At 41.8% G+C, this 24,695-nt stretch overlaps 2 protein-coding genes across 3 annotated transcripts in view; one reads left to right on the plus strand and one right to left on the minus strand.

Annotated features, from left to right (window-relative positions):
* Positions 1 to 24,695, plus strand: part of LOC131592506 (skin secretory protein xP2-like) — a 120,779-nt gene that overhangs the window by 41,898 nt on the left and 54,186 nt on the right. The gene's annotated exons all lie outside the window — the stretch shown is intronic.
* Positions 1 to 24,695, minus strand: part of LOC131592502 (mothers against decapentaplegic homolog 2-like) — a 102,157-nt gene that overhangs the window by 2,201 nt on the left and 75,261 nt on the right. For both annotated transcript variants that reach the window (XM_058864052.1, XM_058864053.1), the window contains 8 exons: positions 24,397 to 24,486; positions 23,065 to 23,258; positions 22,429 to 22,563; positions 7,598 to 7,672; positions 5,875 to 5,928; positions 4,599 to 4,811; positions 2,741 to 2,878; positions 2,444 to 2,588 (listed from right to left, as the gene is read on the minus strand). In XM_058864052.1, the coding sequence (XP_058720035.1) occupies positions 2,444 to 2,588; positions 2,741 to 2,878; positions 4,599 to 4,811; positions 5,875 to 5,928; positions 7,598 to 7,672; positions 22,429 to 22,563; positions 23,065 to 23,258; positions 24,397 to 24,486 (1,044 nt within the window). The remainder of the gene's footprint in view (positions 1 to 2,443; positions 2,589 to 2,740; positions 2,879 to 4,598; positions 4,812 to 5,874; positions 5,929 to 7,597; positions 7,673 to 22,428; positions 22,564 to 23,064; positions 23,259 to 24,396; positions 24,487 to 24,695) is intronic.

Genomic DNA, 24,695 nt, shown 5'->3' on the forward strand with positions numbered 1-24,695 from the left:
AAGCCCGTTGTATAAGAAACCTTTTTGACATAATGATGAAGCATGGAAGTTTTAACAAGAATGATGGATTTTACAGTGCCTCCTGGTCTATTTTGATAATTCAGACTACATTTGTTTAAATTCAAGGTTGTGTTTGCAGGAGCAACCTTGTCTTGCTTTAATCACAACTGCAGCATAACTTACAGGTTTTGTGCATCAATACTTTATTAACATCATCTTAAATAGAGATGCAAAGAAACTAGTTCAGCATTATGCCAGTAATCAGTTTCTGTGGTGTTCTGGCAGTGTTTTCACTGCAGCTTTTTTAATCCTATGATCTCTCAGCAGTTTATAGACTAACAACCAACATTCTCCCTCCTTAGAAACAAATTTACCAAAAGGCTCCTCACTGTTTTAATTCAGCACTTATTCTCCATTCACTTCAAGTTGTCTCCATATAATCTGACTTATTAAGCCTCTTCTGTTCCGATTTGAATGTTATATTTAATTATGTGTAAGTGTATACATACTTCTTTCGAGACAAATCCAATAATTCTTTAAACTTGAGACACATTCTTTTTTGTGTATCTCTTACTAACAAAGAGGTACCAATTTATTCCATTACTCAAATTTCTCACTTAATCTAATTAGACTTCTACAAAATTGGCTTAATTTATCTGAGAAGCCTCCCCCACATATTTGTGTGTTGGAGTCAGAGGCACAGAATGTGTGCCCTTATCTCTGATACCTGGCTCTGACATCCAAGAAAGCACTGAATTTCATATAACACCATAGAAACAACTGTTAAAGTGAAATAGAAAAACTAAGAGTGTGTGTGTAAATTAGAGAATTTTCTTAAGTCACTGAGTGAAAAAGTTAAAGTCTAAGGTTTAAGCTAGTATTAAGTGATTGGATTAAAAAGTGCCGCAGTGCAGCACACAGGTGTCGGGTCATTGGGTCACTAAGAAAAATAACTTACTTGGCATTTGTTAATTGGGTAAATAGACATATAAAAGACCTTGAAAAAGTTCTTTGTTAGCCATTTTGCACCTTTCTATCTTAGTGCATGTAGCTCCTTGTACCTTGTATATATGTAATATAGGCAAGAAAAGAATAAACAACCATGTCCGAATGAGAGAAAACTGCCTCTCATCAATCTCAGTCCAAGGGGGAAAAAGAACCCAGCCACAAGTGTCCCATTAGGACATTTGTGCTGCTATTTACATGTGTATATTTCAAGAGCAGATAAAGAAAAACAAACCCCCAAGATTCACAGTGGAACCTACACACCATTACTCAACTTCAGAAATTATATGGATTTTTTAAAAAGTCATTATGTATTACAATAAGGTATTGATATGTCAGACTTCATTCTTTCAGGGGAAAATTGCTAGAGAGGTTTAAGAAATTTGTTTAAATAAAGAATAAAATTGGAATCTATTAAAAAAGCAGATAAAAGGCTATTTTTCCACTAAAAAAAAAGTTATCAGTTTTACTACATAAACACAGTCATCTTACTCCCACAAAGTTTTTTCCATTACAAGTTCTGAAATATTTGTCATCTCTTAAATGCATGTTCTCCAGCTGTTTCATTCTGCAGAATGCACTCCAAATTACTTCAATTCTTTCTGTCAGATACTGTCAACTGCATCCCTCACCATAACCTAATGAACTCATGATACTCCACACAGAACAGGACAAAGACCAAAATTACTACATCTAACAAACAGCAAATAATCTCACAGCACAAACTGTGAAACTTCTAGATATTGTCAGTGATTTTGCCATAATAAGCAAGCAAGACAAACCAAATGAGGAAACAACTTTGACAATATTCCTTGCTCAACAGCTGACTGTAATACTAAAATCAATTTCTGATCTTTATAACTTAAAACCTCAATAGCTGAGGAGGGAGAAAAAGGAAAATAGGGGGTTCTGTCGCTAAAGGACACGAAATGATTCACACGAACGCCTCTCAGTGTCAGAACAGAAAAAGCTCCCTTTATTCTCTGACTCCAGTATTTATAGATTCTCAGCAATGACCAGGGATTGGATAATTAAGTTACCACCTTCCCAAGCACACTGGTCATGAGAAATGTCCTTCAAAAAACGTTTCTTAGAAGGAATGTGATAAACAACTTATGTTTATAGAACTTTCATGGGAAAGTAACTAAAACTATGAAAACATTATCAGAAGGCTTTAATTTTCAGGGCGACATCTCACCCTTTCTCTTTTAAAAAAGAAAAAAGAAAAATTAACTATATCCTAAACAATCAAAAGGAAAATAAACAATGTTCTAAACAATCAGAAGGCTCTAGTTTCAGGGTGATAGGGTTCAACTTGTAGACAGCATGTCTACAGTAGCACTAAGAAGCCTGTAGGTACAGCTTTCAAACCAGACAGAAATAGTACATTAGTGAAAGAAGAAAAATGCACTCTAAAATTAAAAACAAAGTTTTTTACCTGTATTCAGCTCCCCATCCTTTAACAAAACTCATTCTTATGGTACACATTCTAGTAAGCTGATAAACTGCTTCAAAACCCTGATTCACAGATTGAGCCAGAAGAGCAGCAAATTCTTGGTTATTAAAGATTTTTAGATTGCATCCTATAAAGAAAAATAAAAGTCCAAAGAGTACAATCAATCAATGAATACTTGTGTTTGCTATCCAGAAGCCCAAAACTATGAAAAGGAAAGAAAATGTCCAGTGAATACATTCAATGAATATTTTTACACAAGACCTTTGGTAAGCTACTAACCTGGTGGAATTTTGCACACAGTTGCAGGATGCCAGCCATATCTTTGATTACAGTTAGGGCTCTGAACAAAAATCGCGCTATCGCTTAAGCACTCAGCAAAAACTTCTCCACCAATGTAATAGAGACGTACTCCCCTTCCTGTAGCAAAATTGAAAAGAACTCTAGTTATGATATGACCCAAGAAGATTAAGAAACAAGAGAGTATTTGTTTCAGAGAAGGCCAAGGTTTTTCTTTATAACAGAAACAAAAATCAATTATCTACAGGACAACACTGCTGGGCTGACAGCTGTAGCAGGAGCAGAACACAATTAACTTGCAATTTTCCTCCCACAAACTCAAAATATTTGAAGAAGTAGAATAATTTTTGGTCAAGAGTGAGATAGAATTTTCTAGCCATGTAATGGCTTGTAACCAAATCAAAATTAGAAAGCAGTGTTCATTACCAAATAACTTTTTACTTAAAGAAATACCAGAATCAAAATAAAAATATTAGGTTCAGCAGAGTTAAAACTTGTACTAGTATTTAAGTGTTATATATGAAGCAGCACAGGCCACTATGGCAAAAAAAGGAAAACACAGTGTACCACTTCAACACTCTGCTTACATGCACCCATACTATTTCACAACCCACTGCATACCCCTTTCTCTGTACTACTTGAACAAAACCAACAGGACTTCATTTAGCCCTATTAAAAAAAAAATCCCATAAGAAATATTATTGTTCACTTTTAAATTGTGGTTTTGTTCTCTCTGTCTGAGCGGAAAAAACCCCTGTATAGCTAATTTCTAGCAGAAGATAAGTAATGTACAATTGAGCTCTCAAAGAAAGCTATTTATAGTTAACAGGTACTTTAAAGGTCATACTTTCTATTCTCCCTTTTCTTTAAAACAATTTTTCAAACAAGATGTGAATTGGTCTATTAAAAAAATGAAAGTTCCTTACATTTTTGCTTTTCCTCATCATTGATCATTTTGATTAGTTGGCACAGGTGTAGCCATCTAAATTTTTATTAGACAAGCATTTGGATTTGGCATAGAGGCAATCAGAAGGTTCTATTAAATAGGTTGAATTTTTTACTAAAAATCAAACCAAAAAACATCATGAATGTTGCTAAATAAAAGAATCCAGAAAAAAAAGGATAGTTTATTGGAGAACCTAAAGCCAAGACACTGCATTGCAGTAAACAATATTTTTTACTAACCATTACAAAGAAAATCTTAATCATGTCAAAACAGCATGTTATCTCAACTGCAGCTTTTCCCATTTCAGAAAAGCATTCAAGTACTACCAATGTTCATTCTGCATTTTATAAATTAGAATAAGCTAAGCAACATGCTAATATTTTGCAAATAATGGTTAAATTTCAATTATAAGCAACTCTGAATATAAATGCTACCTAGGGCAGAGCAGTCCAGTGAGGAGCCTGAAAGCCAAAAACCTGCCTCTTGGGATATTTTGGTGTGTCATCTTTTTCCAGAAGGCAGAGAACAGCAACATGAGCAACAGAAATCCCCTGCAGTTCAGTGGCTTCCTCCTGCCATCAGCTTAGTGACTACTGATCGAGGAAAGGGAGCTCCTTTCAGCTCTAGACATCACTACATCTTTTCCCAATTGCAACAGGCTGTGGTAACAGAAGCAGCTATATTTCTCCTCAGTTTCAGAAGCAGCAACCTCTCTATCTTTCCACTTCTGTCCTTAGCAAGAGATCAGGCTTTTCTTGGCAAGCCCCAAGAGAGAAGTTCTATGGCTGGCTGCACAAGGGTGAAAGGAACGCAAAACACAGATCTGACCATCCTACCTGGATCATTCCAGATAATTTCATGTCTAAAATGAAATTAAAGATCAGCTATCGTTACCTATGTGTCGCCTTGTCATTTCCACTGTAGCATTTCTGTTTACGTTGGAAAGCAAACCTAGACAAAATCGTTCTGAATTTGATGGATCTGTAAAGCCATCTACAGTCAGGGAAGGCTGGGATGCATGGAAGGTTTCTCCCACTCTCTGATTCAATTCATAATATGCTATTGAACACCAAAATGCAGGCTCCGAGTAAGTAACTGGTTGCAAGTCTATAAAAAAAAAATTTAAAGCAAGCTTAATACAAAATTCGAGGCTGAAATCTATCTGCCCTGCCATTTGTCTCTCCCAGAAACAACAGCTGTAGTCTCCTCAAATGATATTTTACTTGCTGTCATTTTTACCTACTCCAGTAAACAGAATGGAATTTAGACTTTCATACAAAAGAAGAAGGAGGGGAAGAGGGGGTGATCTAATCTGACCACAGCTCATTTAGTTCAGTACTTGCATTTTGCTTGGCAAAATGATTAAGCTAATGCTTCTGTGAGTGCCAGATGTTGAGACATTTCTGTTGCTTTTCTATAACTTGCAAACATTTTGGCAATGTTAAAGAAAAGATTAAACTATCAAACACTGAACCACACAAGGGAAAAATATTAATATGAAAATTGTGTTTCCTTATATTACACTAGATCTTATACTATCTCTTTATCAAAAAGCAGTTCTAACCTCCTTTTACTCTCCCCTATGAGATCTCATTATCTTCCCTGTGCATCTTCAGCTTTTCCTGAGCTGCTTCCCCTTTTTACTTACCCTCATTACTTACTAAGTGTTCTGAAAAGCATTTTTCTGTCATCATTTCTTAAACAAACTCAGGGAAATCTGATCTTCCTGAGGCATTTATACAAATACACAGCAATGGAACCTGATCAAAGCAGGTGGGCAACTAATGTGGGAGCAATGATTGTGTTGCAGTTATAGGTGAAACAGTACATGAGAAGAGTAGCAGAACATATATACAAGGGAGTCAGCAAGTCTGGGCAGCACTATGGATTGGCTAACGTTCTTTAAACTATTTATTTTATAAATGCTAGTCCTGCACACACAACCATATTATTCTTTCGCTTTGCTAGGAACTCAACAGTTACAGAAATAGAGTAGTAGTTAAGAAGTTATTTACCCAGCCCTATTCTGTTTATCATCAGGAAGTCAACCCAATATTCTCCTTCTAATACAGGTCTTATTTTTTTTTAAGTACATTTTCAGTTTTATTGTAATATATACATAAAGAAGTGTCATCACACGGAGAAACAATTACAAGTATTTCCAGCTTACCCAGGCTATGATTAACCGGAGAAAGACTACTAGGAGACAGCTCTGCTGGAGATCCTGTTGAAGCAATACAGATTGTTTCAGAGCAAATGACTCTCGTTATTTCAGATAAGTAGGAATAACCATTATCTAGATATAGTTTTACATTGAAATTCTTCGGAATAAGAAACCTCAGAAATACTAACACCACTTTTCCAGCATATCACACACTTATTGTGAATTAAGGCTGCATTTAATTTTCCAGACTCATGGGACCCTATCCCTCCTCACAAACTTAATTAATATCTTAGTGTTGTATTTGGCAGAACTTTCACTTCATGCACACTCTGTGAACATAACTTTATGTGTCACAGAATCATAGAATGGTTTGGATTGGAAGGGACCTTCAAGATCATCTAGTTCCCACCCCCCTGCCATGGGCAGGGACACTTTCCACTAGACCAGGTTACTTAAAGCCCCATCCAACCTGGCCTTGAACACTTCCAGGTATGGGGCAGATACAGCTTCTCTGGACAACCTGTGCCAGTGCCTCACCACCTTCACAGGAAAGAATTTCTTCCCAGTATCTAATCTAACCCTACTCTCTGTCAGTCTGAAGCCTTCCCCCTTATCCTATCACTCCATGCCCTTGTCCAAAGTCCCTCTCCAGATCTCCTGTAGCCCCTTTAGGTACTGGAAGGTGCTCTAAGGTCTCCCTGGAGCCTTCTCTTCTCCAGGCTGGACAACCCCAACTCTCTCAGCCTGTCTTCATAAGAGAGGTGCTTCAGCCCAGTGAGAAGGTAGTGACTTCTTCCCAAAATTCAGTGGAAAAAAAGCTAAGAAAAAGTGGACGAGACAAGCAAGATATTGCCTCTATTCTCAAAGAAGAGGGTTTATCTCTAGAAGAACAAGCTGGATTTCCTCATTTGAGATTATTCTTTCCTGGAAGGAGGAAGGAAAAATATAGAAAAACATGAACTCTCCAACACAATTTGTGCACTTGTAGACAAAATACAAAGAGGCTTTGCACAGAATCATTCCTACAATGATTGCTGATATGAGGCTTTTTAAATTAAGATAGCCATTATCACATAGTGGGAAAATATTGCAATTCTTTTGGAAACTGGTGCAGTTGATTCCAACTGAAAAAGATTGCTAACATTAGCTAACCAAATACACTCAAGTCTGCCAGCAGATAGCAGGATGTTCTTATCCAGCACATTAACTGTTCTTTGCCAAGTCTAAAGCAAACCACATTATCTAGAAACTCTTTCATACAAAGGCATGGATGCTTAATATTTCTACTACTCTTTCCATAGAGCCTTCCATACAAGAATTGATTTGAAACATGGCAAAAGTGATAAGGTACCAGAGGTAAGAGACAGGTTCTCAAACTTCAGAGTCTGTAACTTGTTTAGGCCAACAGACACATTCCTTCAATGAACCTGTCTCCAGAGGGTAAAGCTGGGGATGGTTAAAACAAATCTGCTATTAAAATCTGATGAAGACTTAATTAGACCTGTATGCTTTTGTTACAAAACAAATGTAATGTACTTAATATGGCACAGAATGTTTTAAAAGCATTCCCCTAACAAAATATTAATTTGTTCAATAAAGACTGAAAATGATATTTTAAGCAGAAAACACCAGGTTGTACAGAGGAAAACTGCCATCATCTTTTAGGCTGAATTGATTCTGCTATGCAGAGGGATCACAGCTAGTGATCCCAAGTTTTGAAAGTAGTTACCTGTATCCATGCTTTGGTTCAACTGCTGGTCATTTGTTTCTCCATCTTCACTGATATATCCTGGAGGTGGTGTTTCTGTAAAAAAAAAAAATAAAAAAAGAAAAAAAAAGAAAACACCTAATGATTCAATGACTGGGGAAATTTGTAATATTTAGCATTTGAGGTTTTCGTTCTCAAGTCCTCATGAGCTCCATTCAATACCTAAATACTTTATTAGAATGTCATTTTGCCATCCCTTTCTCCTTCCAGTGGGTCTTCAAACACACTACCTGCCTTAATTGTCTATGCAAAATGTATCCTCTCTTGTATGCCAGTCAACTGTTCAAATATGTTATATAATTAACAGATAATCTTTATCTTTTCCATTTAAAACAAGATACTCTCACTAGAATAAGTAACATTTTGCAATTGTGATTGACAGCTTTCACATTGAGCAGAATTATAAATGAAAAAAACCCCTCATCTGGTGACTTGCACAAAAAAAATAAAATTATGTGAGCTGTCTTAATGTACTATAACCATCAGATCAGATACACTCCCATGCCTTATAGATGTGAAGGTTACTTTTCAGTTCAATCCCCAAATCCATTTTTTTTCATTACCTAAAAGTTTATTTTACTCAATAAATGTATTATTTAAAGAGTTACACTGCACAAACTCCATTATCATTATTACTTCCAAGCTCTATTAAAACAATCATCTATTCTTTTAACTAGCTTTCATTAAAGATGTGTTGTAGTGCATGTAAAAATCATGGTATGTCCCAAGGGTAAAACCCTCAGTCTCTGTAAAGTTAGTTCCTACCTGAGAACCTTATCCCTTCCCCCTTCCCATTGGCTGTTAACTTCCCTGTGTCCCCTGATCACCCCCACCCCCTAGTATAAGAGATAAGACCCAGGGCATTTTCGGTCTCTTTTCTTACCCCGGATGGACGACATGAAATAAACCCAGGATTATTCCAGCAAGTTTGGGCCTCCTGTGTCTAGATACTTTGAGTCCGTGTTGTATCCACTCCAGGACCTCTCCACTGCCCGTGTTCCATGAAGAGCGGGGCTCTCACCACGGGGGATAGGACAGACGGGTCCCTGAGGAGTGGATTGCAACAGAGTGGCGCCCATCGTAGGGCTGAACAAGCCCACGTTCAAAGGCTTATCATAGCCAGGGCCAGCCATTCTTTGAAGACTTTGGACGCCATTTAAAATACAGCAAAAAAGAAGTTTCCAAAAGGGAGTCGAAAATCCTCCAGCACCAGGGGACCGACTCCAGGGCAACGGGTATCTTTCCACCACCAGAAACGACAGAACAAGGTAAGATTGACTCCAAAACTAAGCTGGATGGGGGGGGTGGGGGGGGTGGAGAGTGAAACAGACCCCGGGGGACTGTGCTCCTCTGTAACCCCTTCCAAGCAGCAGCTGTGCGGGGCTCCGCCACGTGCAAAACGGCAGGGATCCCCCAGCCGTGGGCAGAGAGGGGGAGAAGGAGAGGGAATTCTCCCAGTTGCCTGTACCAGTGTGAGTTTAATTGTAACCCTTGCAGTGCCAGTTTGTTTTCTGCAGTAAGGAAAATAGACAGATTGTGTGCAGAGATGCCTTGACCTCCAGAATGGGTTCACAGCTCTCCACACAAGAAAGGAGTCATACACAAAAAATACAAGATTTTTTAAAAACCACAAATGTAAAAATTTCAAAAAATAAGTTAAAACAGTTTGTATCATATTTGACTCAGCAAAGTGAACAGATCGAATTGTTGCAATTAGACTCAGTAACTGCCTGGGATGAAATTGGAAATTTATTAACCTTAAAAATAGGAGGAGACAAACCGGCTCTGAAATTCATCCCGGTTTTTCTTTTAATTCGAAAATAATTGGTTAACAGAGAAATAAAAATGAAAGACAAACAGGCACTGCAGTATCCACCTAATTCCCCTAACTTTTCTCCCAAAACCTCTGCTCCTACACTGGAAGAGATACCCGGGAAAAACAATACAAGATCTAGTCCCATGTGTCTCTCTCAGCCACCCAGTTCTGGTTCACAAGCCATCAGGACTCCTTCTCTACACCCTTCTTTTCCCAGTGTTAAAGAAAATGTACCTTCCTATCCCCATGTGGCTGAGAGCCAAGATGGCACTGGCCACATGTTACCCGGCCACATGGTGAATTCCCCTGTGTATCCCCTTTCTCCTACCCATAATCCTTTCCACCCACCAGTTCCCACCCCTAACACTTATCAAAATCTCTTTGTTCCCCCTGACATTCCTCCACCCTGCCCCACCCCCCAGCCTTGGCCCCACCCTATGACCCTGCCCCCCGAGGCTGTAACCCTATTCCTTATCCCTCTGCCCCCTGCCCCACAGGGAGGAGGGGTGGGGAGAGAGTTACACCCCTTGCTCCTGCAGAGGGGCAGGGGGAGGGGTGTCCCAACCCTGCCCCCCGGGGGGGGGGAGGCGCGCCCTTGCCCAGCTCCTGCGGGGGTGGGGCTGGGTCTCTCCACAGGTCCGGGGAGGGAATGGGGCCCGTAGAACCTGGCGTGGGGGGGGGGGGGGGGGGGGGGGGGCGCAGGGAAACCCAGGGAATACCAGCCCTGGGGAAGATGAAGTTATGCTAACAGTGGCTCCTGTAATATACAGTAGCAGCAGAGGAGCAATGCGATTGCAACATCAACCTTTCAATTACCAAGTAATCAAGGATATTTGTAAAATTAAGAATGATTTTGGTCATGATAGCAAGGTCTTGAGGGGAATAATAAGAACTACATTGAAATCACAGGATTTAATTCCTGCAGATATTAAAGATTTATTTTGGTGTCTACTAACTCCCTCTGAATATGATCTTTGGGAAAGCTTATGGAAAAAATCTTTAACAAAACTCCTAGCTGAACTCAAACAAAGTAATCAAAATGCACATGATACAGAGAACAATGAAATCACTTTAGAACATTTATGTGGGGAGGGAAATTGGATTAATCCTGCTGATCAAGTGAGAGTATTAACAAAGTTTATTGCAGATAAAGTTTGTGATGTAGCTGAAAACATTTTTAACCAATTACCAACAGCTGATATTCAAGTCAGTTATGTTAATATTAATCAGCTTCCATTTGAGAGTTTCTTGCAGTTTGTAGATCGTCTTAGGCTACAGATACAGAGACAAGTCAAAGAACCAGTGGCCCAGATGGAGCTGCTTAAAGAAATAGCCCAAAGGAATGCCAACGAGGCTTGTCGTAGAGTAATTCTGAGTCTACCTATTAATCCTCCACCCACCATAGCAGATATGATTGAGGCATGTGCCCAGAAAGCAGATTTGTACAGTGTACATGACAAGAAACCAGGAAACCCAAGGACAGTGGCAGCAGTGACACCGGGAATGAACAAGACACAGATGTCACCAGAACAGCTGCAGCACATCATCTCTTTCCAGTGGAAGAGGCCAGGACATTTTGCAAGGAACTGTCCTCAAACCCAGCAACAAGGGAAACACCAGAAAGAAACTGTAGCCATTCAACAAAAAAAACAAAATTAAAGAGCCTTGCTGCCAGGCGTGAGAACATAAATATGACAGACCTGAAACAGGAAAAAGACGCTATTTTAATTGGAAAAGGGGAGGAAAGGGAGCGGGGTGGGAGACTGCAGAAATATAATTGTGAGGAACGTTTGCCTAAAAAGATCTGGCAACCGCAAAAGCGATTCAGACTTGTAACTGCTAAAGCTTTTTGTTTCAGATCTGACCATTGGACTGTCATTGGAGTGCACTTGCAGGATAATTCACAAGACCTGGCTGGACAGGATAGTAGGTATTTTGTTATTGGAGACACAGCACACACACCAATAGAGATTGAAGTGGCTCCCATGACAATTAAGGGAGACCTAACACACCTCACTCTCTTGGCAAGATGTCCTCAACCACCCTTCTATGTAGCAAAAGGGCAGATAATAGCCCAAGTGATCCCTGTTCCAACAGAAGTCCCAGTACATGACAAAGCACCAGGGGTATACTGGGCAGAAGTGGTTGGTGAGCACAAACCCATTATGGGATGCAACCTGACACATGGATCAGAGCATCTCCATGTGGAAGGGTTGATTGACATTGGGGCAGATGTGACTATCATACCTGAAAAGGTGTGGCCTTCACACTGGGAACTGCAACCCGTGGCAGGCAAAATACAGGGTATCGGAGGGGTGAAACTGGCAAAGATCTCTAAAGCTATTGTTCATATTGAAGGCCCAGATGGAAGATTGGCTAGTGTCTGACCTTTTGTCACTGACTACAGGTGCCCCCTGTGGGGAAGAGACACCATGTCCCAGTGGGGAATAAAATTAAAAATTCCCGAAACCCCCCAGGATTTTTGATGGAGGCCACTGTAGAGCGTCCGGTCCAAAAGCTATCTGGGCTAGATAATAATCCAATTTGGGTGAACCAGTGGCCTCTCAGCAGACAAAAACTTGGGGCGCTAAAAAAATTGGTAGAAGAAGAATTGGCCAAGGGACACCTAGTAGAAACAACGAGCCCTTGGAATTCCCCAGTGTTTGTAATAAAAAAGCCAGGGAAGGATAAGTGGCGCCTCCTTCAGGATTTCAGAGAAATAAAAAAATAGAGGACATGGGGTCTCTTCAACCAGGTATGCCATCCCCGACTATGTTACCACAAAATTGGCTGCTAGCAGTGCTAGATATTAAAGACTATTTTTTCCAAATTCCCCTGCACCCAGAGGATGCACCACAATTTGCTTTTTCCATTCCCACAATTAACAGGGAAGCTCCAATGAAACGGTACCACTGGACAGTTCTACCTCAGGGGATGAAAGCGAGCCCCTTCATCTGCCAGTGGTATGTGGGGTCCTTGCTGTCCCCTGTTCGTGCTGAAAAAAAGAGATGCCATCATTTTGCATTATATGGACGATGTGTTAGTGTGCTGTCCCAATAACAACATGCTGCAGGACACCCTTGACTGAGTGGTTAAAGTTTTAACCTCTGCTGGATTCCAATTGCAGGAAGACAAAGTTCAAATGATGCCACCTTGGAAATACCTGGGCCTGGAAATTACTGCACGAACGGTGGTTCCACAAATATTGGAAATGATTGGTAATCCTAAAACTCTAGCAGATCTCCATTCCCTATGCGGGTCACTAAACTGGGTCAGACCCTGCCTAGGTCTCACTAATGAAGACCTGAGCCCCCTGCTCAATTTATTGAAAGGGGAGAGACAGTTGCTGTCTCCCAGGGAACTGACTCGAGAAGCAAAAAATGCAGTTGAAAAAGCACGAAGGGCCTTGAAAGAAAGAGAGGCACATCACTTCAAACCTCAGCTGCCTTTCAAATTTATTGTCCTGGGGAAATTGCAACATCTACATGGGTTAATATTCCAGTGGGCCAAAGGGCAGAGAAATCCACTCTTAATAATAGAATGGGTCTTCCTCTCCCATCAACGACCCAAAACTATCACCAAACCACAAGACCTCGTGGCTCAGCTGATCCAAAAGGCCAGGGTAAGGCTGTGGGAACTGGCAGGTTGTGACTTTTTGTGTATTTACCTCCCGGTCAGGCTCTCTGGAGAAGGCAAAAACTCCCCTGAGAAACTGACCAAAGAGATGTTTGAGCATCTGCTGCAGAGCAATGCTAACCTCCAGTTTGCTCTGGATAGCTATAGTGGGCAAATTTCAGTCCATGTGCCATCACACAAATTGTTTAATGAGGAATTTGACCTCATTCCTCATGAGAAAATGAGCCGAAGGCCACTCAAAGCTCTTACAGCGTTCACTGATGCATCTGGAACCTCTCACAAGTCGGTGATGACTTGGAGAGATCCTCAGACTCAGCATTGGGAAGCTGATGTTGAGTTTGTAGAAGGGTCACCCCAGATAGCTGAACTAGCCGCGGCCGTGAGAGCCTTTGAGAAGTTTTCAAAACCGATTAATTTGGTTACTGATTCAGCCTACGTAGCGGGAGTGGTGTCCAGAGCAGAGCAGGCAGTTCTCAAAAACATTGAGAATGAGCATCTCTTTAGGTTGCTTTTAAAACTGATTTATTTGGTTTCAAATAGAGAACATCCTTTCTATGTGATGCATATAAGATCGCATACCCCATTGCCAGGTGAAGTCGCTTGGGGGAACCGGGAGGCTGATTCCCTTGCTGCCCCAGTGGAGAAGGTATGTCTCCCAGATGTGTTTCAACAGGCAAAGATAAGTCACCAGCAATACCATCAAAATGTGCCAGGACTGATTTGTCAGTTCCAGCTGACATGGGGTCAGGCTAAAGCCATTGTGGCTACCTGTCCCAATTGCCAACTCCAGGCAGTGCCATCATTAGGCATCGGGGTTAATCCCCGAGGAATTGAAAGCTGTGAAGTGTGGCAAACAGACATTACACATATCCCCAGGTTTGGTCGCCTCAAGTATGTACATGTGAGCATTGATACATACTCAGGAGCAGTGTATGCCTCTGCTCATGCAGGAGAAAAATCTGTACATGCCAAGCAACACTTAGTACAGGCCTTTTCTGTATTGGGAATCCCTAAAAAAATTAAAACTGATAATGGCCCAGCATATCAATCCAAAGAGTTCCTGGAATTTGTCCAGCAGTGGGGAGTGGAACATAAAACGGGCATCCCCCACTCCCCCACAGGTCAAGCTGTGATCGAGCGTACCCACCAGACGCTCAAACAAGTCCTAGCCAGGCAAGGTAGCGAAGCAGTGTGGATGTCTCCACAACAGAAACTCTGTAAAGCTCTGTTTACCATTAATTTCCTAAACTGCTCATTTGAAAACATGAATCCTCCTGTGACTCGGCATTTTAACAGTGGTGATCAGTTTAAATTGTCACAGCGTCCACCAGTTTTAATCAGGGACCATGAAATTTGGCAAACCAAGGGCCCCTATGAACTTGTCATTGGGGGGCATGGCTATGCATGTGTCTCCACCCCTACAGGCCCCCCGATGGATTCCTCAGAAATGGGTAAAACCTTTTCTTCCAAAGAATCCAGCCCCAGCAAGAAGAGAAGAGAAGCAAGTGGCTGTTGCTTCCAAGAGACGAGGCCGCCGGAGAGAGCAAGAAGAAACCTTTCTAGCCTCTGACCTGCATACTTTGGCTGTAAATATATTTTAAAAAAAAGTCTGTTCCCCTTTTTTTTAGAAATAACCTACTTCTCACTCAAATCCATGATGAGCCTTAACCCTGCTGTCATCCTGCTCGCACTGAGCAGCCTAACAGCAGCCTGGATCGTCCCTCAGCCACAACAGAACATCTGGGTGACCCCGGCACAAACACTCCAACAAGAGAGCATCTGCCTGTCCACTGCAGCAGCAAAAGACCCTATGTCTACCTGTCTGATAGGAATCCCACTGCAGGCTGAAGAATTTTCAGCCAGCTTTAGTGATCCCAAGTTTAATACAGATTCCAAAACACATAGCACCCAGCCACTCGAAAACCGTAAGCGGAGAACGGTAACAGTTACAAACCCTGTAGAAGAGTGGCTACCAAAATTGCCCAGAGCAGAAAAGGAACCCCAAGAATTAGAGCTATTAGGTTCTGCCCCTGCACCCTTTTGTATCCACCTTATGTATAACACACTGACAGACCCTAAATTATATCACCATGTAGTACAGTATCCAAACAAATTTAAGGCAAGGCAATGGTGTAGTGTGCAGTCACGTCACAGCAAATGGTCCTCTCCGTTCACATCCAAGAACCCTCCCTAAAAGCATATTTCTGATTTGTGGAGATAGAGCGTGGGCAGGGATCCCATCTCGCCTTTGAGGAGGACCGTGTACCTTTGGGAGGCTGTCCCTGTTGGCACCTAACCAAACCCAAATTAAAAAATGGATTTGAAAAGACAATTCAACCCACAAAATTTACAAAAGAAACACTGACATTTTTGATCCAAATTGTGATTCTGACATTTTTCATTGGGCAAAATCAAAAAGAATTGCTGTATCTATATTTCTTCCATGGGTTGCAGCTGCCCAGGCATTAGGTGAATTAGGACAGTTAGAATGCTGGGTAGTGAAACAGGCCAACTTAACATCCACTGCCCTCAGCTCCCTCCTCGAAGATGAAGAAATTACCAGAAAAGCTACCCTCCAGAACAGGGCGGCTGTCGCCCTGAAAACTCAGCTTCTGAGCTTGCTAACATAGTTTTCTAAAGACTTTCCCAGGACAGTAACTGTAAACATAGATATGTGTACATTCTTTCTGTTACACGTCTTGTGATGGACATCTCTCATGGCCAGTGCAGTGGGAAAGTGTTATCCTGACCATCCAATCCCTGGCTATGGTCAGGAGCCTATAAATCCTGGAGGGAAAAATAAACCTCTCTCTTCTCTTCACCACACCTCGACCTGTGTCCGTGTGATCTGTTCATCTTCAGCGGCAACATCTGGTGAACCCCTACGTGTGTTGCACGTGTGTTACAGGGTACTGTCTAGCCTGTGGCTATGGATGGTTTTGGGCTTCCTCTTACGGAGGGCCTGGTTTTGGAGATATGGCGTGCAGTGCATGATCAGAGAGGGATTGATGTTTCGTATGCTGACTTTCAGCAATTGTGTGAGTATGGGAGAACTGAGGGGTTTTTCCCTGTGGTTGAAGCGATTTTTTCTCAGTCGGCTTGGGGCGCTGTAGGCGATTCCCTGATCGAGGCTCTGCTGGTCGATTATGAGCCCCGGGTGCTCTGGTTGCTGGGGATCTGGCGAAGGTGCGGCTTTCTGAGGTCGGGTCCCGAGGTCAGCTCCCCCGGGATCGCCGGGGCCCCCGGCGGGTTGAAGGGGGCCGGCGCAGGCCCGGGGGGTGTAGCCCCCCCTCGGCCCGCGCCCCGGCGGTGTAGGCCCGGGGCGGGGTTGGATCCCTGCCAGCAGGCTGTCCGGGGCGCCGCGGACCCGGGAGGTGTAACGCTGCCTCGGCTCGCGCCGCGGCGATGGAAGCCCGGGGCGGGGTCGCCGCCTCTGCGTGCCCTCCCGGCACAGACCGATGAGGGGGTGCTTGAACGGGGGGCGCTGCCGGCCCTGGGGGATGCCTCGGGGTCTGTACGGTGTCCCTGCTGCGGCTGGGCCGTGCCCCGCCCCGCGGTGGGGGACGGGCAGGGGCCAGGCTCCGCGCCGGTGGCCGCGCACGCCTTTCCAGCGGAGGAGCAGCCGGCACCGCTTCTTGGACCTTTCGCCCCTGAAGAAACGCTGTTAGGGGTGATTCCGAGTGCTGCCCCCCCCACGCCAGATTCGGGGGGCGTGGGGGCGGGTTCTGCGAGTGGTGCCGACGCTGGGCCGGGTTCTGCCGGTCCCATGCTGCCGGATTCCCATGCCTGCTCCCTGGCAGCGGAGCAGGACGGTGCCACGGCTTCGCAGGCTGTGTCTGTACCGGCGCCTCGGTCCTTCCCGGCGCTGGAGGCGGGCTGTGCTGAACTGCCTCCAGCCCCCCCATCTCGGGTTCCCAGGCATCACCCGAGCCTGCGGCTGGAGCCGGGCCTGCCCCGCCGCCTCCTGCGGCTGTGGCAGACCAAGGTCCTGCTCTGTTTATCACTGGTTCGGATGGTGATGCCGCGGGGGCGAAACCGGTGGCCTTGACAGGCCAGGGGTCCCAGGCTGCTGGAGCTTCTTCAGCTGGCCTGTGGACTTTGTCCTCCTGTAAAATGACTGTGCAGCTGAGCATATCAGGCATTCCATGTGCTTCCGAATGCTTTGGTCCGGTGGGTGAGGGCATGAGTGCTCTTCTTGTGGCAAGGTTGAACACCACTGCTCAGGGCATCATTGTTCACCTAGGGGACGTTGATTCGGATTTCCTGGGGTGCATTTCTGCCATGGGTTCCACACCCCTGCCTCCTGTTCCTATCCCTGTGAGACCTGGATTTGCTCACCTTGTGCCTTTTGAGTTTTATGTTCGCAGAGCTGAGAATCAGCTGCGGGGAGATGGTGGCTTCGGGTTCCCTGGACCTCCCTGGGTCACTGGACTGCTGTTCTGACAGCCAGGGATCATCCTGAACGGGTCTGCACCCTGTCCATCCTTGGTGACATACTGTCAGAGATTAGCTTCTGTGGGTTTTGACACTGGCATGGACATCACGATTGTCTGGTTTGCTGATGGACCCTTGGACCCGATGCTGAGACATTCAACACAAAGAAGAACTTGAGACTGACTCTTTGTTCAGCAGATTCTGTTTTTCTTCTCTGATGATAGACTAGTCACCCTCCGTGACTGATGCAAGAACAGTTGGATCACGGTGATCTGGAGTTTCAACCAGTCCCTGGGACATTCCTGTTTTCTCTATCAAGAAGAAGTCTGGGAAATGGAGGTTGCTACAACACCTCCAGAAAGTTACTGCTATGATGAAAAGCATGGGGATGTTGCAGGCTAGCATGCCTTCACCTGCCATGCTTCCTGCTGATTTGCTAGTCCTCATTGTGGATCTGAAGGATTGTTCTTTGCAATTCCTTTGCATCCTGATGACAGACCGAAATTTGTCTTTTTGGTGCCAGGTATCATTAATGCTGAGCCCACACAGAGATATCAATGGAGATTTGCCATTTCACAAGGCATCCAAATTTGCTGGCATTTGCCGATGATATGGAGCTACGAGTGACTCCAGAAACAACCTCCTTGAAATTATTTGAGGGTCAAAAATAATCTTTGGGACAAACAGTCTAGCATTTGGAGGTGCAATTATTTTTTTTGCATTCAGTGCAGACACTGCATGAATGATGTCCAAATATTAGTGGACTTTTACATGGTTGTGTCCTTATATGGGACTGACCACGACACAACTGTCTCCCTTGTTTGGTCTATTAAAGGGGGACTCTGATTTTAAAGTCACCTCTGACACTGACCCCACAGGCACAGTAGATGCTGGAGGAGGTTCTGTGAGCAGTTTCTGCTCCTCAAGTTTATTACATTAATCTTTGCTCCTCAAGTTTATTATATTAATCTTTCCATTGATGTCGCTGTTTTGTTTGTAGGTTTTTTTTTAGAGAGTAATGAGGCTGGATCAGCCCAATTGATGGAATTACAGGCTGCTGTCATAGCATTTCATAGGTTTTCCCAGGCACCTTTCAATTTGGCCTTGGATTCTACCTCTGTGACCAAATTGAGAGCCATCCACGAGCAGGTGTTGATGTTGGACAATTGTGTCATTTATTTTTGAGTTTTGTTGTTTTTTCTGGTTCTTGTTTTTTGGGTTTTTTGTTTTTTGTCTTTTTTTTAATAATAACGAAAGGGTGAGATATCACCCTGAAATTACAGCCTTCTGATTGTATGGAGTATTGTATTTTTTCCTGTTATTTATCTTTTGATTGTTTATAATGTTGCTAGTTTCTTTGTTCATTTTTCTTTTTTCTTTTCTTTTTATTAAACTGAAAAGGGTGAGATGTCGCCCTGAAAACTCAGCTTCTGAGCTTGCTAACATAGTTTTCTAAAGACTTTCCCAGGACAGTAACTGTAAACATAGATATGTGTACATTCTTTCTGTTACACGTCTTGTGATGGACATCTCTCATGGCCAGTGCTGTGAGAAAGTGTTATCCTGACCACCCAATCCCTGGCTGTGGTCAGGAGCCTATAAATCCTGGAGGGAAAAATAAACCTCTCTCTTCTCTTCACCACACCTCGACCTGTGTCCGTGTGATCTGTTCATCTTCAGCGGCAACAGGCGGCTATAGATTTTCTTTTGCTTCTGCATGGACATGAATGCCAGGAGTTTGAAGGACTTTGCTGTTTGAACTTGACCTCGAAAGCTCCCAACATCCATGGAGGCCTCCAAGAGATGAAAAACTTGATTGGAAAAGAGAAACAAGAATCAGAGGACTGGTTTAGTGAGCTGTTCAAAGGCTGGGGACTCACAGGATGGTGGACTTCAATAATCAAAACAATCTTGTTGTTTTTTGTTGTTTTGTTTTTGATTGTGTTAGCATTTGGAATTGTCCGTTGTTTAATTTTAAAGACCCTTAATAGTGTAATTTCTACTACCTCAGAAGCTAACCACATGGAACTAGCCGACAGAAATGAATCTAATCGGCCCACCAATTGTGAGTGGTGGGCAAGCTCACGGTAAAGGAAAAAATAAGCTAAAGTTTTTTTTTTCTTCTTCTTTCTCATTTTTGTATAACAGAAAAGGGTGAGGTGTTGTAGTGCATGTAAAAATCATGGTATGTCCCAAGGGTAAAACCCTCAGTCTCTGTAAAGTTAGTTCCTACCTGAGAACCTTATCCCTTCCCCCTTCCCATTGGCTGTTAACTTCCCTGTGTCCCCTGATCACCCCCACCCCCTAGTATAAGAGATAAGACCCAGGGCATTTTCAGTCTCTTTCTTGCCCCGGATGGACGACATGAAATAAACCCGGGATTATTCCAGCAAGTCTGGGCCTCCTGTGTCTAGATACTTTGAGTCCGTGTTGTATCCACTCCAGGACCTCTCCACTGCCCGTGTTCCGTGAAGAGCGGGGCTCTCACCATGGGGGGTAGGACAGAGGGGTCCCCCAGGAGAGGATTGCAACAAAGATGGAGTTTCACTAACCAAAGCAAACTCAGTAACAAGTTTGAAGCATTCTGATACAAGAAGCTTTGCTTAATTCAACAGAAATATCTTCAAAACCCAGAAGAATATGCATGTTCCTTTTCTCCATTGAAAAGGTGCTTTGTAATCCAGATAAGTTAACCAACTGCCTTTCAGGAAATATTTTTCTTTGAAGTGGGCAAATGTCTTTTCCTATATGGAGTTGGACTTCGATGACCCTTGTGGGTCCCTTCCAACTCAGGATATTCTACTATATATTAAAGGCAAAATCTGGATTGCTTTAGTGAAAGTGTTTGAAGCTAACTATGTCTACAATTGCCTTAGAATTGTTTCTGAGACATCTGAGGGATTAGATACATTTAATTACATTATTATCAAACAGCAGAAATTTAAAGCTTTTTGCCTAAGAATTAAAATCAAATTATATCAAATATCACGTCTGAATTTTACAGCAATATAGTAAGGTCAGAAGGAAGCCAGCAAGAGGAAACTAGATTAAGTCAGTTGATTAAAAACATTAACCAAAAGAATTATATCTTTGGTTCACTCGGTAAAACTAGTGAGCTAAATATAGATGTGACAAAATTCAAATGAGAATTTAAAAGGATGATTAAGGGAAATCTTCACTATCAAGAATTATGATAACAAAACTCATACTAATTTTGCACATTTTTATTGAATTCATTGTCATAAAGTGGACTCCACTCTTCTCCAAATCATTTATTATAGTTAAGCCCACAGCCATGGTAAAAGGTCAATAACCATTTCCAATCCAACCCACACCTCTTGTTTCCAGTTGCTAATCTAGTCTCTGGCACAGATTATTTTCCGTAACTAATCTCTGTCTGAAGAGAGATTTCCTCCAAGTAGTAGTATTAATGGAACATACAGCCCTAACAGCCATCCTGAACCTTAACGACCGCCATCTTCCCAGCTGAAAGTGAAACCAACCTCTCTGTAGACCATGTACTGAGACAGTATTGTGGTGAAAAGCTACCATGGTCTTAGTCGGGCCTACTGCTAAAGAAAATGGTTCTTTTAAGCAGGCTGTCAATACACACAAGACTTATCAGAATCTAGTTAAGTGTTCAAGATTAAGTCAGCAAGGTCAAATAAAGTAAGATGCCATGAATACAACAGGAGGGTGTCAGTGACAAAGATAAGGAGGCAAGGTACGGTTAGCTGCATAAACATTTGAAAGTCATGTGAATACCCACAATCACTTTGAACATACTTCCTGCAAATAACTACCTAGATGCTTTAGCTCATTTCCATAGCACTGGATTTGCAAATGGTAGATTTCCAGTAAGTTGTTAGCAAATGGTATCAAAAGCCCTCAGATTGAGTCAAAGAAGGCATATATCAGTTAGGAAAGCAGCACCAATTTCTATCCCCTTAAATTGCTCTTTAAAGATCTGTCCCTAGGTGGCAACAAACATGGCCCAGATTAAACAGATGAGAACAAATTGATTGCATTTTTTAATGCCATTTCAATTCTTGGATACATTTAAAGAAAACACAAGCAACTACCTGTTTAAGACACATAGATACAACTTCTACATTGCACATATTTGAGTTTCAAGTAATTTTATTCTTCAAAAGAGTCCAGATCTGAATTTTCAGCTTCATAACATAGCTATATTAAACATTTATGAGAAAACTTCAGCTTGACTTGGTTTTACACTCCAGGCAACTTCCTGAAGGGATAGGAAACACAAAGTTGGGGCAGAAAACAAAGTTCACTGATTTTATGTTTCACTAATAGTACCAGCTTTTGGGCGCACTGTAGCAGGTTAGTCTTGGGGTAGGGAAGGGGCAAAGAAGGGGAAGAAGGAATTTTTTGATTTCAGTATTGTTAGGTTGTTCTTTCATACTAAAAAGACAAAACTGTGCACACAATAGTAACAAATACACAAAGCAGACCTTGATCAATTTTTGACTACAGATCAAAACACTAAGTCACTGATTTGCAACTTAAAGTTTTCTCTCCAAACTACATGTGGTGAGATTGAGTAGTAAACTGCTGCTCAATCTCCAATACACAGCATTTGGCAACTCCTATATGCTTGTAAAACAGATTGAAAGCATAAGACAAAGGTCTATTTTTCACTCATTAGCATTCTGAATCTTAAATAAGCTACTGAAACCAAGTAAGCAATATAGTTTCACACAGGATCGTGTTCTGAAAACAGCAATGTTCAGGTATTTCCATTAGAACTAATACACAAAATCGACTAGATCTAATTTATTGTCACATCTTGCAATTAATTTGATCACTTAGGAGCATAAAATTACCGTCTTTGTTTCAGCAGCATAATGTTAAACACTGTTTAGAGCCAAAGTTAAGAAAATACCTGGTATGTAATTGCTCTGTGGTTCAATTCCAGCTGGAAAGTTAGTGTTTTCAGGAATGGAATGGGTATAGTCATCGAGAGGCGGCAGTTCTGTTAGAATCTCAGTGTGCCGTGGCACTAGTACAGGAGGCAAGACTGGAAAAGCAAAATTCAAAGCATTAGCAAGACCTTCAAAATGCATGCTTCTGTGAGCTAAAAGGAAAAAATATATATCTAAATCATCTAACAATTTCTTCAGATGTTTTGAAATTTTCTGACTCTCAGTACTGCTAGCACTATGATTGTACTGCTAGTGGTAAAAACAGATTCCTGAAGTGCCTCTCGAGTAAGACTATTCCACATTAGCAAAGGTGAATCATCTCTGTTCTCCTTTTAAGTCTGGGCTGTATTTAGCCATCTGGAAACTACTAGCGGTCCTGGAAATGTTTGTCAGGGGTAAAGGTATCTCCACATTCATAAAGATTTTTCAGTAATTTTACTATTAAAAACTATCAGGGGTGGTTTTCTCAAAAACTGTATCTCTAAGAATCTTGTACTTTTGGCAAGAGAAAGCATCATCTTTCTCTTTCTTACTTATAACATTATGCTGATCAAGTACGTACAGATGCTATACAAAGTCAGAAGTAGTCTTCCTACCTGGTGTCTCCACCCTCTGGTAGTGGTAAGGGTTTACACATACTTCATCCTTTTTAAGATTAAAAGCATATTCACAGTTTTCAATTGCTTTAAGTTCATGGTGACTGTGAAGATCTGGCCAGCGCCACAAACGACAGTAAATAACATGCGGCAATCCTTTACGATGAGATACCTGTAGACGGCCATCGAGAGATCTGGAGGAGAAAGATGTTAAAAAGTTTTTACAGACTGCATGCTCTTAGTCACTCAAGCACGAGTATATACACATGGGATGGGTACTTTATTCATTCTCAGAATTCAGTGGATTGATACTGCTAGTGACATTTATACTCTTGTTGAAAGGCTTCAAATATGATAGGAATTACCATAAGAGTAGTCTCTCAACTTATATTTGAATTGCTCAAATCATTGCCAGTAAATTTAGAATTCATTAAATGCTACTTTACCTCCAACCAAGTATTTAGGATGATTGTTTTGTATTTTTTTAAATGTAGAAGAGAGTTGTTAAAAAAAATAATAAAATCACACACTTAATGGTCCCTTCTACTACTAAATCTCAAAGCTTTGCTATGGCATAGATGCTTTATGGCTTTAAGGTTAAGAATTCCCACAGGACTGCAAATAAGACTATAAGTATTCAGCTGCCCAAATGATCAACATGGCAGTATAACTGTAATGCAAAAAGTATGAATGCACATCTTTTAAGGACTGTACAGTTTATCTTCTTGACTTCGTCTGCCTTACTACGAGCTGAAATCATTTTGCTAGTTTTAAGACAGACTGTATATGCTTACACAAATGCAAATGTTTATGATTGTTATGGGATGGGAGACAAACCTCAATAAACAAATCAAGTAATGTGACATGAAAAAATAAAGACCCCGTTTAGAATTTGCCTGCCATTAACTACTGAAGAATTTCCAAACAATTATTTAGTAGCTCATATCTGAGCCAATTAGCAAGATTTAACTGAAAGCTTGTGACATACAAAGCAGTTTAAATACTTTGTAAGATTAGGCCTAAAGAATCAAGCTTCCCAACTTTGTTAATATAAATACCAAATCATTAAAGCTTGCATTTAACAAGTCTTCCCATTCTTTCAATAGCACTGTCATGAAAAATCAGTATTGCAGAATTAGAGTTTCATTGGTCAAAACACCAGCTGATAACACTTGGATTTCTACACTGGCAATCAAATATCTTAAAATGCTATACCATGAGAGGCCTAGGAGGCATTTTAGTCTATTTTACAGCTAAAGTATCCCATTACAGACCCTTCAAAGCCAATCCCTCCCACAAGATTTCTATGATGCAAGAGGGCAGAATATTCACCTGGTTTGTTCAGAGAAGCTGTAAAGGCCTGTTGTATCCCACTGATCTATCGTGTTTGGTGTACTCAGTCCCCAAATTTCAGAACAAGTGCTGTGCATAATAAATTGAAAACAAAAACAAAAAATTGATATGAATATGGAACATGGTTATTCAAAACACTGTGGTGTCAAACATGGAAAAACATACAGAATACTTCCTTTCACATAGAAGATAGAGCATTGTTAGACTTGCATTTAGACTGACATTGCATGCTATATTTTCTATATGAAGGAGGCTATCAAAATGGAACAAGTGATTCA

This window comes from Poecile atricapillus, chromosome W, assembly GCF_030490865.1.
Source record: "Poecile atricapillus isolate bPoeAtr1 chromosome W, bPoeAtr1.hap1, whole genome shotgun sequence".
NCBI classification, from domain to species: domain Eukaryota; kingdom Metazoa; phylum Chordata; class Aves; order Passeriformes; family Paridae; genus Poecile; species Poecile atricapillus.